This window comes from Osmia lignaria, chromosome 11 (assembly GCF_051020975.1).
Source record: "Osmia lignaria lignaria isolate PbOS001 chromosome 11, iyOsmLign1, whole genome shotgun sequence".
Lineage (NCBI taxonomy): Eukaryota > Metazoa > Arthropoda > Insecta > Hymenoptera > Megachilidae > Osmia > Osmia lignaria.
The window spans coordinates 11,436,178-11,446,923 of record NC_135042.1 but is presented as its reverse complement, the minus strand read 5'-3'; the positions used below and the strand labels follow the sequence as shown (position 1 = coordinate 11,446,923).

The following is a 10,746-nucleotide window of genomic DNA, read 5'->3' as shown; positions in this document are numbered from 1 at the left end:
AGGGATATAAGGAATGTAGGGATGTAAGGTATGAAGCGATGTATGGAATGTAGGGATGATACGGATTTACGGCATAAAAAGAATGTAGGGATGAAAGGAATGTAGGCATGAATAGAGTGCAGGGATGTAAGAGATGCAGCGATGTAACGGAACGAGGGATGTAAAGGAATTCCGCGGGGTCCGGGGCTGGGGCCCCGGGCTCCACTGCACGCGGCCCGGAGAGTGCCGGCATCGGGTGTGGCCCCCGATTTCGGCGGAATTTGGCACATGACGGAGGGTCAAACGACCCTCCCTGCCACCCTAGTGCATGCCACCGTGGTGGTTTTAGTGGGTAAAAATCCCACACTACCTCCGGCCCCTCCCCAGGGGGGCTGAAGGTGTCTTTCTGAAGATTTCCACCACGTTAAAATAAAAAAAAAAAAAAAAAATGGGTATTTCAGGGTTACAAGAATGTAAGGAATGCTGTGATGGCAGGAATGCTGCGATGGAAGGAATGATGCGATGGTAGGAATGCTGCGATCGAAGGAATGCAGGGATGTAATAGCTACTGAGATAGCCTTGGCCTATAATGAGGGATAAAATTATATAAATAACTGGAAAAGTAAAGCTACAGAAGAGGGATATAATCATAAATATTATCCGCTTTGATGAGCTTATTTAATAAGCAAAAAACAATAAATGAAGTCAATTAAATAAACTCCGGAAAAAACTTATACTGGTTGTGCCCTCTTCATACGGTCCTGATATTATCCGGGGTGTCAGGGACCCCGAAGCACCAATGACTCTCTTTGCATACCGACCTTATGGTATCTGGGGTTTCGGAGACCCCAAAGCACCAATGACTCTCTTTACATACCGACAGTATGGTATCTGGAGTTTCGGAGACCCCAAAGCACCAATGACTCTCTTTACATACCGACAATATGGTATCTGGGGTTTCGGAGACCCCAAAGCACCAATGACTCTCTTTGCATACCGACATTATGGTATCCGGGGTTTCAGAGACCCCAAAGCCCAAATGACACTCTTTACATACCGACAATATAGTATCTGGGGTTTCGGAGACCCCAAAGCACCAATGACTCTCTTTACATACCGACAATATGGTATCTGGGGTTTCGGAGACCCCAAAGCACCAATGACTCTCTTTGCATACCGACATTATGGTATCCGGGGTTTCAGAGACCCCAAAGCCCAAATGACACTCTTTACCTACCGACAATATAGTATCTGGGGTTTCGGAGACCCCAAAGCACCAATGATTCTCTTTACATACCACAATATAGTATCTGGGGTTTCGGAGACCCCAAAGCACCAATGACTCTCTTTACATACCGACAATTTGGTGTCTGGGGTTTCGGAGACCCCAAAGCACCAATGACTCTCTTTGCATACCGACATTATGGTACCAGGGGTTTCAGAGACCCCAAAGCACCAATGACTCTCTTTACATACCGACAATATGGTATCTGGGGTTTCGGAGACCCCAAAGCACCAATGACTCTCTTTGCATACCGACAATATGGTATCAGGGGTTTCAGAGACCCCAAAGCCCAAATGATACTCTACATACCGAGATTATAGCATCTGGGGTGTCGGAGACCCCAAAGTACCAACGACTCTGTTTGCGTACGTACCTGGGGTATCGGAGACCCCAAAGCACCAACGACACTCTTTACATACCGACATTGAGGTATCTGGGGTTTCGGAGACCCCAAAGCACCAATGACTCTCTTTACATACCGACAATATGGTATGTGGGGTTTCGGAGACCCCAAAGCACCAATGACTCTCTTTACATACCGACAATTTGGTATCTGGGGTTTCAGGGACCCCGAAGCAAGTAGCGAAATATAAGACCTAAAAACGAACAAATTGTGAAACTCACTTGTTCGGAATAGTGATGGGTACGACCGGATCTAGCGAAATATAAGACCTAAAAACGAACAAATCGTGAAACTTACTTGTTCGAGGTAGTGATGGGTACGACTCATTTATTTACATTTTATAATATTATTTATTATAAAACAAACTTGTATATAATTAAGAAATTATTCACTCACAAACAATGTAGATGATACATTTGTAAATCACAATCGATTTCCAATCAATTACAGTTATCAGTTATTAGAAAATCTGTTTATTATAAAAAATTACTAAAAAGTTTCGGTTCACATCATGATTGAAATAAAATGGCTAATTACAAAAGAACTAATTTGTTACAGACGTTAAAAATAGACTCATGATCAATTACAAACGTAATACACTAAGAAAAATTAAAAATAATCATATTTTATTATTCCTTTCGGCTAGCTTCATGTAGATGCATACCGACAATATGGTATCCGGGGTGTCAGGGACCCCGTTGCACCTGCAACACTGCATACCGACAATATGGTATCCGGGGTATCAAGGACCCCGTAGATAACGAGTCCTCGAATGCAAAGGCGGTAAATTATCGAGGAGTTTCCGCCGTTTTTGAATAGATGACGCTAGTGTCGTAAAAACTAATTAGTTTACAGTTTCTATGCACTCTTTGATAAATTTCATTACAGTTTTTGATTGGCATTGTTACTTTTATAATGAATTAATCTGTACACAGATAGGATAGAATATCGTTATAAGATTTATAATATCAGTAAAATATGTAGCTTGAAATGTATTTATTCTGTTACATCTACATTAAACTTCAGTATCTATTGCTATAAATTATATATTTTTTATCATGTTTATAATTAATACGCCTTCACGTTCGGTTAGAATTGAAATGCACTTTCGTCGATTTTGCCGTGTCCTAATATCGGTAAATTCTTACATTAGAAATAACTTGGGATAAATGAAAGTATTTAAATTTACCTCAATCTTGCGAAACATTCCGCGTTGGTACTTGTTGAATTTTCGTCGTATTATTTCCAGGGATTCTTGATCGATAGGTGCCAATAACATTTTCATGGGTTTATCGGTGTGACATAATAACAGATCCATTGTTTTACAGTATTCACGAAACCCTAATTCTAACTCCGAACACAAATCAGCTTGTTGCTCAAATAATTTATCAATCTCTTCTTGTTCTTGTTCGACTTTTTCCTCTAAATTTACTAGCACTTTTTGGTGACACAGAACATCTCGATGGATGATCTTTTCAATTTCCGGAACTTCGTGCTTCCTTTCGTTACAAATTTCTCTCTCCATAATGTATCGAATTTGCTGATGTTTACTCAATTTATCCTGTATGTTCTCCAAATTCCTTTTTGCCTAAAAAGAATCACCAAAAAATTAGTAGAAATTCAAAATAAAGTATTTCATTATCAATCGCACTGTACCTGAAAGTATTTTTCAATCGTGTTTGAGAATTTATGTCGAACTACAAACAGTGTTTTCTCAATTCTATCCAACTTCTCCTTCATTCTTCCATACTCCTTCTTTTCTTTCAGAAAACGGTCGAACATTTGTCGAACCTTTTTCAATAATAATATACATATAGATATAAGTAAAAACAAAAGACAGGATGCATCATGATAAACCATGTAAGTACTCATACCTGTGAAACATGAATTTTATGAATTTCATCCTTTCTTGAATTCTTCCGAATTTTCAGCGTTTCGTTAGTACCAACTTCTTCTTCTTCTTCATCATCATCATTTTCTTCTTCTACCTCCCCTTCTTCTGTATAAGGACCCAAAGTCATACCTACTTTGTGTTTTGTACTTAGTATTCCATATTAAAACTATTTACAATTATTTTATACGCATAATTGATTAAGCTTACCAGAGTCATTTAAACTTCCGACTTTTTTGTATGTTTCTTTTGAAGACTGTTCGATTTCTTGTGTACTCTTCTTGTCATCGGCAAGTAAAATGCTTTCCTTCATTTATTAAATATATTAATGCGAATCAATTTTACGAATAAAATATACGATAAAAATACCTTAGGTAATGTTGATAACGCATTAATCTGCGTGATACTTCTCGTAAGATTCTCGTATGTCTCTTTCAACTTTTCAACTTCGAGCTCCTTTGCAATTAATCTATCGATTCAATCATTTGAAACTTGAATCTTAATTTATACTACATATAGCGAAGAATATGAACACCTGTTGTATAAATCCTTGATACTCTTCAACAATATTTCAGCCTGAGACACGCTGAACAATGTGAAATCCGAAATGTTGCCGTTCAAAAAATTAACGACACTTCGATTGATTTGTTCCATTCGTGATTCAGAGATATTCATCAGATGTTCTTGCTGAAGGAACAAGTCGTTTATCATCAATTCCTTCTTCAAAGCGTTAACTTGATCCTGAAGTCTGTGTAACAATAAATCTGGCTGGTGTTTCACGTTTTCTCGTACTCTGACCGATTTGAATTTCGCGATTTTTGCTGTCAATTTTAAAGTGGACAACGTGATATTCAAATCCTCTTCCTTGATTCGAACGTGAGATATGAATCTATTTAATACGTACGAGAAATTATTTAATCATCAACGATTACATACATATATAAAATTTGATCGATAATCGTAAATTCTAGTTCTAGTCACCGAATTATAGATGAAACTGAAAAAGCATTGCCCAGGATCTTTAACAAATTACTGGAACGTATCAGAGTACTAGCAGATATTCTTCCTGCTGATAGATACGAGAAAAATTGCTCTAGCTGAGTTTTCGTTAAATTAGCTATACCAACATCTGTGGCTGCTTTCCAGCAATTACTACTTTTTCCTACTGTTCCTGTACCAGCCATTTCAACGATATGCATCTATAAAAACAAGATGTAACAATGAAATCTCTAAATCGTGGTGAAACGCGATAATTGACAACGTTGCAAAGGTTAGGTTAGGGAAGTAATGCAAAGTTTACCGATGGAAGTATGTACACATACTTTGGCCGTGGTTACAGTACCCCAAGATGTAATTAAGCTGATATTAGACACGTGGAAAGTGATCAGAGCAGTGGCCAAATGGGACACAGGATACGTCGAACCTTTTACGCTCGATCTTCGTACTTCTCCTTCGAAAACCTTTCGAAGAGCTTCCTCTGCGTTCTCCACCATTACCACAGATATATCCTACAATTTTTATTTTTATCTTTATTATTTATCCAGAATAAATTCATACGGAATGCTTTTTTTCAATAGTACAATATATCGTGGCAACACCTTGAAAGGATCTCTATCATTTATCCTAACTCTATTTTCGTCGTAAGTTAACAGGTCTTTCGCTTCTCTTCCATGCAACTCAACGTAACTCACACAATATTGTATCTTGTTACTTTTCTTCTTACGTCGTTTCTCAGCGAACATCTGAGATATTAGTCGTGCAATCAGCCCTCTGTGCTGAGAAAAGAAACGTAATCATTCGATTCAAGGTGTGTTTGAAGGGAACTGTATTAAAAAAATAACGAGCCATTCATAGAATCATACTTCCCAATTGTTTCTCAGACCGCTAATAGTGAAGCTCTTCCCGGAGCCTGTTTGTCCGTAGCCCATTAATATGCAATTTACTCCATCTAACATTCTTAAATTTGTAATCCCTTCAATTTTTGCTGTTTAATCGGAAAATAATTCGCTACTGTTCAAGACTTCTTCAGCCGTGAAGTCTTCAACAGTGATAACCCCTAAATATGAGCTTTACTTTGGCACAAGATCTTCCGTTGAAACACGATAGACCTCTTCTTGGGAGGAATCGTGAAAGATGTCATCAACTTGAAAACACCAGTAAGATGGTTCTTTCGATGTGGCGATTCGGTTCGATTGCATTTCTTGCAAACATCTTATGTATATTTTCTAAATAACGAATAAAGATACTCGATTTAATAACGAGAACGTTCTTCGATCATTTCACTCATCGGATCATTACCTTCCGTTCCGTGTCAATCTTTGCACAAGATTCACACAACTTCTCGAATGGGAAAACCCTGACGAAGATTTTTATGTTCTTCTGATTGATATCCGCATCATCGTTATTCGTCATGTTCAAAAAATTCATCAAATCTATTCCGCAACGCGTGTCTGTAGGTTTTTACAATAATAATTGCGCGAAGTTATGAGAGATCTTAACGGGGTTTTCTTAGATGTTCATTTTTTTCTTTCTTTTTTCTTTTTTCCTCTTTTTTTTTTTAACGAATAATTTTCTACTTTTTTTAATATGTTATACGTACATTTTGCAGGATTTGTTAATGTAATTTTTGTTAAACAGAATGTATGTATGCAGTGGTAGTCACCCTCAAGCACGCTCGACATCCTTCCAGGGAAAATGGCGGTCTAAACCAGCGAAGGGGAATGTGTCCCCACCACCGGGTATGATTTACCGGTTCGGAAAAATGGGATGCATTTTTGCATCCGGGTGGCGTTCTTTAGAGACTTTACCGTCCCTTTTTGCCCAACGAACTCTGTCGGTCACGCGCCTAGGAGGTTGGCACTACGGCCAACACTCTCCCGCGCAATTTTGAAACTTCTTTATGCTTACGCTAATCCCTCTTTTACTTAAGTATGTACATTCTTTCTTTCGCTTTGCCCGTTACATTTACTCTCTTACGCTTTTGCATTACTTTTAGTTCTCGCTCGCTCCTTTACATTCCCCTTTTAGTCGCCTCTTACGACAGGCAGGGGTTACCGTGGCCGTATTCTACTCCCCCCGAGCCACTGGGGGCCTACCGGATATGATATCACGAGCATTTACTTGGTGATATTACTGTTTTTATTATTATTATTGTTAAGTTTTTTACGGAATGGACAGTCAAGTGTGTGGAGACGGTCGATTATTAGATTTAATTGATGAAGCTTGGCACAAAGAACGCTTACCTATCGACGATATTGTAGTGCCAATAGCAGAATTACCCGATCCTGAAAGCGACAATGGTGATTCTCACATGACGTTAAAAGAATTAGAACAAAAATGGAATAATTTGGCTTTAGGATCTCTCAGTGAGAATCATTTACATTCCCCAACACCATCGCATAATTAAACAAGTATGTAATTATTTATAGTATTCGGAATACTTATATAACCAAGATTTGTTTTTTTACATTGTCATTATTACAGATTAAAAATGGAGTTTCCAGATATCGGGGAAAGATGTTCAATAAAAGATTGTAAACAATTGAACTTTTTACCATTTCAATGCGATCATTGTCATGATGTATTTTGCAAGGAACATTTTCATGTTGGTGCTCATAGCTGTTCAAATTTTCATGAAAATATTGTACATAATAAAGTAAAAGTATCAAGTTATATATGTTCTGATGAATCTTGTAAAGAAACTTCACCCATTGAAATGCAGTGCGTTAAATGTAAGCAACATTATTGCTTGCAACATAGATATCATGGTTGCATAGAGTACACTAACGAGGAAAAGACAACAAAATTAAAAAAATGGCAAATACCAAAGAAACAGTTTGCAGAAGCAAAAGCTGTAGTAGATCAAGAAATTTCAAACAGTTTGAAGAAGTCTAAAAATGTTGCAATGGCCAATAAAGTACGTTCAAATATTGAAATAATTTATAATACAAAATGATTTATATTTAACTGAAATATTATTTAAACAGGTACGACTTATGCGTGTGAAAGGTTCTGCTGTTGGTCCTAAAAATATACCAGCAAATGAACGTTGTTATTTTCTTGTGTATCCACCAACCACGGTATCTAATAAACATATAAAACCATCAAAGGGTATTTATGTAAACATAAACTGGGTATATGGAAAAGTTATAGATTCAATATCTGATACATTAAAAATTTCTAATAGTAATTCTATACCAGGTGTTAATAAGTTACAGCTATTCCATCATTCAACTGGTACATTAATTTGTAATGAAATGGATACACCTCTTAAAAAATTAATTGAAAACTCTGAAATTATTGATGGACAAAGTGTTATTTTAGAATACTCAAATGGTACGGTTCTAGATACTTCTTTATATAAATAAATATGTTTATAGTAGATAATATTAACTGTTTACTTCTTATTCTAAGCTTAAATACTATAAGTATTGTATATGTATAATTTATTGATAGCTGTAAGAACACATTTTTAGAATAATATTTGTTTATTACAAACTAGATAGTTTCATATGTTAGTTTTACATTTACTCTTGATAAAAAGATCCGCAGATGCATTATATATGCACTTAATAAACAAATAATTTATACCAGATTATTGTCAGGTTTTTCCCAAATAAAAATGATATTTCGGCTTTGGCACTGGACGTTTTTTCATCTTATGTACTCGAGTTACACTAATATAACATAAAGTAATTAACAATATAGATTCGTAAATAACTATATGCCTATTGACATTTTTATAATATCATCGTACAAATACTAAACAAAATAAATACATAGCAAAAGAGATTCCAAGTTAAACTATTTCAGAGATGTGCGCGTTTTAATTATACGGTTATTTATTTTCATATATCAAATAATTGTTATTTTAATATATAATAAGAAGAAATTCTTATTACTTAAATAAGAAAATAATACACAACATATCGAAATGTTTGTATAATAAATATACTGAAAACAGAAAATATTGATGTAAAGAAGAACTAATCTCTTACAGTTCATAGCTACTCCATAAATTATTTTAATGCTGTTATAAGTCTTTTGTAGGACATTTAAAGGCTTAAATTTCTTAATACTTATAGTACTATTACATACACTGTGCGAATGACGTCTTCAAAATTCTTATGCAAAACTGCCAGCATATGAAATTTAATATTATACAAGTACATATTTTCTAAACGAATTATAAATATGAAAACATTGTATATTATTACAGAATCAATTTATCCAGAATATATATTTATCATTATATATATCTAACTGATAATATCAAATCAAAAATTTGTTTCCTTATATGCAAGTAGTTTGTGCAATTAAATTGATGTATAATTAATCATAAGGATTGAACAATATCTAATTTTCGATACTTGCTCTGAAGTTAGTGAATTGTGTACAATATAAAAAAGAAAATAGACGAGTACCTATATTAACAACGACAAAATTTGTCGATGCCGATGTATAATAGATTGGAAACAAAAAGCGGCAATAATTACTAAAATAGTGTCATGCACGAAAGGAAATAAAAACTAACCTTTGTCTAAATATAAATGAAAATAATTTTTGAAGTAAAGAACGCATCTAATTAAAGAAAGGATGCAAAGTATGTATACAGAGATCGCGAAGACAACAAGTAATGTCATACGAACATTTAAATTTGTTTCTGTATCCTGGCCTCTCGTTCGGCCACTGGCCACCTGCCTGCTATTAGGGGAATGTATCTGGTAGCGGTAGGTGGCCTGAAGTCAAGCTCAGGAATGCCAGCGAGACTTTTGCAATTCAATTTGACCTTCTAACGTTTTTGCAAGATAAATGACAAATAATTGGCTAAGAGCTATACCCAAAGCGATACCAGCTATTGTATACAAGTTACGTTCTGCCCAACTTCTCACAATTTCAATGCAACCACTAGTCCACACTTTCTTGCCTGCTTCAGACACTGGTAACATTTGTACGTTATAACCACACATTATATTCACAAGACCACTCTACAAATTCAAATGATATAGTTATTTTCTTTTTTTTAAATTATTAAAAAAGTATTGTTTATAATAGAAGTAATACTTACCGATATGTCTGTAGCATTAATACAACAAGAAAATGGTACACCACAGTGTTCTACGCTTGGACTGGAGCAGTTAAAGTATTCATTTTTTCCCCAGTCCAAATAACCTTCTTGACTTAAACCACAACATCTAAACTGTTAATGAAAATGGAAATACAATTAATATTACTAATCTTAAAAATATTTTAACAAATATTTTTTTAATATAATTTCTTACTTCTTGTTGCCCAAAATCAATAAAATTTTGTAAATCAGGATCCTCACGATACGTCTGTATGATTTTATCTGTAAATGATTCTTCCAATAGCGATTGCAGTGTATGTGGGAATACAAATCCAACAATTGCTATACCCATTTCAAGAAGAAAGAACACCAGTAAACACAATGAATACTGTAATAAACAATTGCTATATACTTTGTTGATGAACTGCTAAATGTATATTTTAAACCATGATACTAACAAACTTGAGAAGACATGTATTTTCACGCAATGCTCCAACACATCCTGCGAAACTGACAACAAAGACTACTCCTCCTGCTATAACCATTACAAGTGAAATATTTAGCACTACATCGTACACATTCTCCACTCTAACTGAACCAGTTGCTTGCCACTTGTCCACAAATGCATATAAACCCACTCCGATTAGAAGACCACCAAACAACTGTATAAATAACATTAACTTATTTAGAACAACTTCTTATTAGTTATACGCTCATCTTCTAACTTATCTTCTAATTATAACAATAATAATATAGATAAAAATTACAGATTAGAATCACAAAATATTCGCTTACCCAAAAAATAAAATTGAGCAGAAATATCATGTATTTTACACATGAACTAACATAAGTAAAATTGTTTGTCCGTCTCCGATTGTTCATCATTGTAAAGTAAAAGCAATTTTGGAAGATGTTAAATGGTATATTTACTTATATACAATTAACACAAGAAATCTGCACTTTCAATTATATATATATACACACAAGTTATAGCAATTGCATTACTAATCAAATAGTTTCATGTACTCAACGCATATTCATCCTCTCTTCATTTAATCGTCGACAAATTATGTTCGATAGCATATGAATTAAAACGGCAGTATAATACACCATACTTTGAC

The 10,746-nt window shown here is 35.0% G+C and overlaps 4 protein-coding genes across 5 annotated transcripts; 2 read left to right on the top strand and 2 right to left on the bottom strand.

Moving 5' to 3' along the window:
* Positions 1–2,205: 2,205 nt before the first annotated feature.
* On the bottom strand, positions 2,206–6,290 carry LOC117610506 (kinesin-like protein KIF9). Of its 2 annotated transcripts, none has more exons than XM_076690967.1 (14): positions 6,158–6,290; positions 5,857–6,008; positions 5,632–5,783; positions 5,421–5,514; positions 5,157–5,333; positions 4,881–5,066; positions 4,540–4,757; positions 4,094–4,447; positions 3,928–4,027; positions 3,769–3,865; positions 3,542–3,666; positions 3,324–3,458; positions 2,857–3,255; positions 2,206–2,794 (listed from the first exon to the last, which is right to left on the bottom strand). In XM_076690967.1, the coding sequence occupies exons 1-14, from the start codon at positions 6,237–6,239 to the stop codon at positions 2,747–2,749; spliced, it is 2,319 nt and encodes a 772-aa protein (XP_076547082.1). In that variant the 5' UTR covers positions 6,240–6,290; the 3' UTR covers positions 2,206–2,746. The 2 variants fall into 2 exon arrangements, with proteins under 2 accessions (XP_076547082.1, XP_034193897.1); XM_034338006.2 differs by having other exon boundaries at positions 2,633–2,794; positions 3,542–3,690.
* On the bottom strand, positions 6,074–10,563 carry LOC117610510 (tetraspanin-33). Its single transcript, XM_034338012.2, has 5 exons — positions 10,421–10,563; positions 10,084–10,287; positions 9,840–10,013; positions 9,626–9,757; positions 6,074–9,545 (listed from the first exon to the last, which is right to left on the bottom strand). Exons 1-5 carry the CDS (start codon positions 10,508–10,510, stop codon positions 9,309–9,311), a joined length of 837 nt encoding a protein of 278 aa, XP_034193903.1. The 5' UTR covers positions 10,511–10,563; the 3' UTR covers positions 6,074–9,308.
* Positions 6,728–6,971, top strand: LOC143305834 (anaphase-promoting complex subunit 13). The gene has a single exon (XM_076690969.1). It carries the CDS (start codon positions 6,728–6,730, stop codon positions 6,962–6,964), a length of 237 nt encoding a protein of 78 aa, XP_076547084.1. The 3' UTR covers positions 6,965–6,971.
* Positions 7,049–8,333, top strand: LOC117610511 (AN1-type zinc finger protein 1). The gene is made up of 2 exons (XM_034338013.2): positions 7,049–7,474; positions 7,545–8,333. The coding sequence occupies exons 1-2, from the start codon at positions 7,049–7,051 to the stop codon at positions 7,923–7,925; spliced, it is 807 nt and encodes a 268-aa protein (XP_034193904.1). The 3' UTR covers positions 7,926–8,333.
* Positions 10,564–10,746: the final 183 nt, after the last annotated feature.

What these genes read in the sequence shown, in the direction of transcription:
- LOC117610510 (XM_034338012.2), bottom strand. Translation starts at nt 10,510, where the DNA reads ATGATGAACAATCGGAGACGGACAAACAATTTTACTTATGTTAGTTCA. An exon ending in TTGATTTTGGGCAACAAGAA is followed by an intron (nt 9,758 to 9,839) that starts GTAAGAAATTAT and finishes TTTCATTAACAG; the next exon opens with TTTAGATGTTGTGGTTTAAG. An exon ending in TTAATGCTACAGACATATCG is followed by an intron (nt 9,546 to 9,625) that starts GTAAGTATTACT and finishes TTGAATTTGTAG; the next exon opens with AGTGGTCTTGTGAATATAAT.
- LOC117610506 (XM_034338006.2), bottom strand. Translation starts at nt 6,239, where the DNA reads ATGTCGAGCGTGCTTGAGGGTGACTACCACTGCATACATACATTCTGT. An exon ending in ATTAACAAATCCTGCAAAAT is followed by an intron (nt 6,009 to 6,157) that starts GTACGTATAACA and finishes AAAAACCTACAG; the next exon opens with ACACGCGTTGCGGAATAGAT. An exon ending in ACGGAAGATCTTGTGCCAAA is followed by an intron (nt 5,515 to 5,631) that starts GTAAAGCTCATA and finishes TACAAATTTAAG; the next exon opens with AATGTTAGATGGAGTAAATT.
- LOC117610511 (XM_034338013.2), top strand. Translation starts at nt 7,049, where the DNA reads ATGGAGTTTCCAGATATCGGGGAAAGATGTTCAATAAAAGATTGTAAA. An exon ending in ATGTTGCAATGGCCAATAAA is followed by an intron (nt 7,475 to 7,544) that starts GTACGTTCAAAT and finishes TTATTTAAACAG; the next exon opens with GTACGACTTATGCGTGTGAA.
- LOC143305834 (XM_076690969.1), top strand. Translation starts at nt 6,728, where the DNA reads ATGGACAGTCAAGTGTGTGGAGACGGTCGATTATTAGATTTAATTGAT.